Genomic DNA, 6,001 nt, shown 5'->3' with positions numbered 1-6,001 from the left:
ATTGGTAGATGGGCCCACAACTCAAAAGCCCAACTTACCACGCGTTACCAGATTTATTAAAACTAGTGGGAATTAGTACTTGGGTTGTGTCGGCCTACTATTGAAAGGCCCAACTTACCACGCTTTATCAGATTATTAAAAGCCCACTATCCGAAGGCCCACTTTACCACGCGTTGAAAATTTACGAATTCAAGTCACATCTAAATCTCTAATACTCTAGTTGGTAGTCTTCTCATTGATCATTTATAAAATAAATGGTAATTTCAAACAGGAATTTTGTTCCATAAAATCATTAACTTTTCTAAAAATTTATTATTTTTCATAAATTATTATTAAAGTGGTATGAAAAATCACAAAATTAAGCTTCGGTTGGTTTTTCCTTCCGACGGAATTGCGTGGCATTTTTAATTCGTTAATCAGATATTTCCTCAAATACCCGAAACATACCATATTAGAAATGAATCACTCACCCCTTAAAAGGCCTCATAAGGGGGAGGGTTATCCATCCTTATATAGCATAGATAGGATCATCACCAAGCCGGTGTGGGACAAGATATTAGAAATTTAACAAAACATTTTTCCAAATACGCAGACCATTTCCATTTTTCCGATTCAAAGTACTCTAACTTAGACAGCTCTAAACTTTGATTTTTGTCAATCAAATTCTTAGATTTATCGAAAAAACTAGGAAAGGAAATGGCATGTAAGGATTTAAATGTATGGTGTGTACGTGCAGACTTTACGAGCGTCTTTTTTTTTTAACTTTACGAGCGCCTAGATCGATCGTATTTTACCGGAAAAATTTTAATCGGGACGGGATGTGAAAAAACACGCTCCACCAAATTCTATTGATAGTGAAAATGAAACTGTATATTATAAATACAGTATAAATTTATAATAAATAAATAAATTTCATACTGCTTAAAATTGAAAATAAGATTATTCTCGTGGTCCGTGAAAATATTTTTTCATAAATAAATTTCATACTGCTTACGTAAGGGATGAGATAGGCGACATTTCACTTTAATCTATCACTGGTGTAACTAAATTTCCCTATATGCTTTACACACACAACTGACACAACCACCATTCCGATCCGTAGCTACTTTTCATTTAATTTTATGATTTTTTTTTTATGGCATTACGTGTATGCGTGCTTCTTTTAGAAGAAGTTTCAACTTTTTATCAAGTATAAATAAAATAGGCAAGAAGATAATTTGAACTTTTGGTTGTTTTTTTATCTTATTTTATTTAAATTTTACATATTTTAAGAATGAGAGAGTGACGAAGTTGATTCCCAAATCTAGCCCATCTAAAGTGGAAAGTGGCACTATCAGCCGGCGTTTCTAGAACACCATTATTTGATTGGTTTTTATAACTATTCAACATGTATGTCACCAAGGCAAGAGTATGGTTATGCTTTTCACATTAATTTTAGTTTTCTTATACTATATTAATTGGAGTAGCACGAAATAGTACTCCCCCGTATGCGGAAAATAGGACACTAGGACACATTTGTTATTTTTTATTGTCCATAAAAAATAGGCACATTCAAAAAATGAAAGTTTTTAACAACTTTTCTCTTACTTTTTTATCCTCTCTTACTAATAATATGGACCCACATTCCACTAACACTACTTCTCTCTTAGAGCATCTCCAATGTCGGCCGTCCCGGCAGACGTCCGACCGGCGTGTCGGTCGTCCGCCACTAGGGCTCGGGGCGGCGGACGGACGTGAGGAGCTGACACCGCTCATCCGCGGCTGAGGCGGGAAGTCCGTGCGGACATCCGCCATTGCAGCAACGACGCTGACTTCCGATTTTTTTATTTAAAAAAAAAACTCTACATATACAGCTCGTTGAACTTCATTTCATTCGCACCACTTGTGTTAACGAGTTCTCTCCCTCTAAAATTTCTATTCTCAGTATATCCAAAATGACTAGTAGTGGTGCGGGCGGGCGGGCAAATTAATGAAGAGGTGCAGGTTGTTATGCAACGGGAGATAAATCGCCTGATACGCGAGGCCTTGCAGCGGCAATAGCAGTCAGTGGTACCTCGCCCCATACATCGTCGAGCTATAGTACCTCGGGACCACATCGCTGCACATCATCGGTTGTTTGCAGACTACCTCGCTTTGGAGCCGTGTTTTGGGGATAACTTATTCTGGTGACGTTTTAGGATGCATTGTCCGCTATTTATGCGTATCGTGAGTGCTTTAGATCATCGATACAAGTATTTCAGGTTCAGGGAGGATGCGGTTGGTAAACCCGGTCACACGCCCATACAGAAGTGCACTGCCGCAATCAGGCAGCTGGTGTACGGAGGCGCAGCCGACATGTTCGACGAGTACCTCCACATTGGCGTGTCGACAACCCGCGAGTGTTTGCAGTTTTTTTGCGAGGGTGTTAGAGAGATATTCGGGGCTTGGTATCTTCGGAAGCCCAGCCCCGAAGACTGCCATCAGCTGATAGATATGCACGGGTCGGTGCACGGGTTTTCCGGGATGTTGGACAACATAGATTGTATGCATTGGGAGTGTAAGAATTGTCCTGCCGCCTGGAAAGGGGTATACACTACCGGCTTCAAAGGCAAACATCCCACGATGATCCTTGAAGTTGTAGCTGACTACCGGCTGTGGATATGGCATACGTATTTTGGAGTAGCCGGGTCAAACAACGACATCAACGTCCTTCAGTCGTCGCCCCTTTTCAACAACCAGTGCATGAGCGTTGGTCCCGCCATCAGTTTCATCGCCAACGGCAACCAGCACAATATGAGCTACTATTTGGCAGATGGGATATACCCAAACTGACCGTCATGGTGAAGACGATCAAATGCCCATCAAAAGATAAAAAGATCTATTTTGTGGGTCGTCAGGAGGTAGCACGCAAGGATGTGGAGCGGGCATTTGGTGTGTTCTAGAGTTAATGGGCGGCAGTGAAAGGTCCTTCACGACTGTAGTATATTGACAGCATCGCTGATGCATGCACGCATGTTTATTCTGCACAACATGATTGTCGAAAGTGAAGGTCCTGAACTGACTCAGTGGACCAATGAAGATGCTATGGGTGCCGGTCCAAGCCACGGCGTGGGCACCGCGAATGTACGTATGGGGATACCCCATGGAGAAGTCGATCGGATCCGCGCATTTGCTGACATGCGCCAATCACAAGCCCATGTACGACTTCAGAACGATATCGTTGAAGAGCTATGGACGCGGAGGGTGGACGTTGATATTTTAATTTTCTTTTGTTTGCATTGTAATTTTTTTTATTATAATTATGTATGTTTTTTTAATGAAGTTGTTGCATATTCTCCATCCGTATTGGTGTCGAAATTTTATTTCCGTAACGTAAATTGCATATTTGTGAATTTGTGAATTTTTTTATTGCAGAAAGTTCACACGGGAAGTCCTTGGGAATATCCGTCATTGTGCAGTGGAATGTCCTTATGACGTGGCAGTGCAGTGGGAGGTCCTTATGACGTGGCAAGAAGTGTTTTTGGGAAGTCCAATGGGATATCCGTCCCATTTGAGATGCTCTTACTTTTTTTCCTTGTCTCTTACTTTTTTCCTTTTTCTCTTACTTTACCAATTCTATATTAAATATGTGCCATTCACAGTGCCCTATTTTTCATAGATAGAGGGAGTATGACCGAGTGGCTTCCTTAATTAAATGATCAAAAGATTAATATATGGATATAGACCAAATTTGAATCCTCATATCAGTTATCTCATCCTTCCATATTTTTATAAATCAACTAGTGAATAGTTACTTAATAGACACATTTATTCTAACCACCAAAAAATAGTGACGTATTGACTTTTTAATTCGAAGGCACACCAATATGATTATAAAACGACCATACGGCATTTAAAGTTAAACAAATGGGACTAATGAACCCTTCAACATCCTTAGACAACACTTAATAAAAAATGACCAACAAATGTTAAAAGCAATTGAAAAACTGCATCAGCCAAAACTGCCACATTAAATCAACAACCATTGTCCCTCTCTTCTCCATCTCTCGTTCCAATTCCAATTCTAACTATTTCTCTCTCTATCTGTAAGCAACCACATATATATATATGTCTTCGATCCTGTCATCACAGAGCGTGGTTTTGGCCACCGCCATGGCGGTTTCCGGCACAGTAATTCTTCTCGCAGCTCGCCGCCACCAGAAGCCGCCGTCGTCGACTGTCAATTTTCCACGGCCACCATCTTGCATCATCTCTTCTTCAGGTATGTATTCGTATCAACTTTTATTTCCATTTTCTATTTATTTTCTGCTTCTACAAATATTTAAATATAATTTGCATGCTCAAAACGGGTAATGAAAATTGAAAAGACAACATTTTTGGAGTAGGGAAAACTGATCTAGAATATTCAATTTCTTTGTCCAAGAATCATGGATATAAATCCTATGTGTGTTTTTTTGTGTATATGCAATGATTTGTGTATTTTATTTGGACACTAGTTGTGAAATGTGTTATTGGAATATGTGGTATTTGATGATGAGAAAAAAATATTATTTATAAAAAGAAATCCTATAAAATTATTACTCCATAAAAAATGAGTAAATGTAGTGCATGTGGACAGATGAAGGGAAGAAAAGAAATAAGAAGAAGAAGAAGGTGCACTTTGCAGAAGATGTGGTGGACCCAAGAGGAAACAGCGAAGAATACAGGAAATCACAGAAAGCTAATTTCAATAAATATTCAAATTCAACCACTTTAAACAAAGGTAGGAGAAATCAAGAAATGCCAGCCAATAGAGTGGCCCTTTACAATGGCATTTTGAGAGATAGAGTCCACCAAAAGGTTGCATATTCATGTTGATTGAGATTAATTTCCCCTTTTCTTCTTGTAACAAGAATTGGTTTGTTAATATAGTTGGGGATTTGATATGAGTTGGAAGCGTATCTCTCTTAGGAATTAGTTAGGTAGGTTGAGATCATGTACAAAGGTTTCTTTCTCAATTTGTCACTACAATTTGAAAGATTTGCACACATCAACTCTACTTGTTAGAGAGTTTGCATGTAAAAAAAACAAAGGGGATAGGATAATATTGCACATGATCTTCTTATTAGCTTTGTCATCTTTCCAAAATTCATTAGTACATTTTTACTCCTACTTCTCATGACCACAAAAAAAACCCTTAAAAGAATATTAACTACATGAATGTGGTATGAAATAAAGAGTAGGTGCTATGTGCCAATTTCTCTCACCCTTTAACAACTGCATAGAGGCCAAATAATTGGGTACTATATATTCCAATCAACTTAGGTTTGTGATTGACTCATTCTTTTACAACTTCCACCAATGTGCTGCTGTTAAGTGTCACAAGATTAGTGGACAGACCAATTGGTAATGACAATATTTACTCTCTTAAAAAAATTGAAATTCTACAAACTCTATGAGAGGATAATGTACTAAATTGATGCATGTGGCATCATCTTTGTCCTAACTTCTAATTCCCTTTCCCTTGTTTTGAATATTCGGAAGACGTTTATATTGACTAAGGAATATCGTATATGAATAGAGATAACAGGTTTAAATAGATATATTACTGGTGTTCGGTTTGCAGGATTGTATTAGGTGATTAAATATGTAGTTTGTTTGGTTTATGAGATTCAATCCCACAATTCAATCCTAGATGAATAATTATTGAATAATTAGTCATAGCTAACTCTCTATGACTAAAATAATCTCACAACTCAATCCTATATTATATCTTGGTATTATTTTATTTAGGAAATTGAACACCACCATTGTGTAGTGCTAGAGAATGAACGGTGTGTGAGTGACGGTCAGTGGTAGATGTTAAAAAAATTGAGGGTTTAATTTGTTAAATTAAAAAAATATATATTTTTAGATAATTCAAATTATTGAAGAGATTTTATAAAACAACTTATATGAAATTTGTATAAATTAAAAAATATTGTAGAACGATTTTTTTTTTAATACAAACATGGTAGAGACTTAAGCTCCTTAAAATCTTGTA

General features: G+C 37.6%; 2 protein-coding genes across 2 annotated transcripts; both read left to right on the top strand.

The window, feature by feature from the left end:
* Positions 1-2,196: 2,196 nt before the first annotated feature.
* On the top strand, positions 2,197-2,811 carry LOC125195089. The gene is made up of 2 exons (XM_048093289.1): positions 2,197-2,521; positions 2,621-2,811. The coding sequence occupies exons 1-2, from the start codon at positions 2,197-2,199 to the stop codon at positions 2,809-2,811; spliced, it is 516 nt and encodes a 171-aa protein (XP_047949246.1).
* A 1,088-nt stretch (positions 2,812-3,899) lies between these two features.
* Positions 3,900-5,086, top strand: LOC125197232. The gene is made up of 2 exons (XM_048095949.1): positions 3,900-4,240; positions 4,598-5,086. Exons 1-2 carry the CDS (start codon positions 4,087-4,089, stop codon positions 4,834-4,836), a joined length of 393 nt encoding a protein of 130 aa, XP_047951906.1. The 5' UTR covers positions 3,900-4,086; the 3' UTR covers positions 4,837-5,086.
* Positions 5,087-6,001: the final 915 nt, after the last annotated feature.

Source organism: Salvia hispanica, chromosome 6 (genome assembly GCF_023119035.1).
Source record: "Salvia hispanica cultivar TCC Black 2014 chromosome 6, UniMelb_Shisp_WGS_1.0, whole genome shotgun sequence".
In the NCBI taxonomy this organism is placed as follows: domain Eukaryota; kingdom Viridiplantae; phylum Streptophyta; class Magnoliopsida; order Lamiales; family Lamiaceae; genus Salvia; species Salvia hispanica.
The sequence above is the reverse complement of the archived record's forward strand: the minus strand, read 5'-3'. Positions and strand labels throughout refer to the sequence as shown.

Bases quoted from the DNA above. Each gene is read 5' to 3' on its own strand.
- LOC125197232 (XM_048095949.1), top strand. From the start codon at position 4,087: ATGTCTTCGATCCTGTCATCACAGAGCGTGGTTTTGGCCACCGCCATG. The intron at 4,241-4,597 runs GTATGTATTCGT...GCATGTGGACAG, and splicing joins TTGCATCATCTCTTCTTCAG to ATGAAGGGAAGAAAAGAAAT.
- LOC125195089 (XM_048093289.1), top strand. From the start codon at position 2,197: ATGCGTATCGTGAGTGCTTTAGATCATCGATACAAGTATTTCAGGTTC. The intron at 2,522-2,620 runs GTATGCATTGGG...TTGAAGTTGTAG, and splicing joins GATGTTGGACAACATAGATT to CTGACTACCGGCTGTGGATA.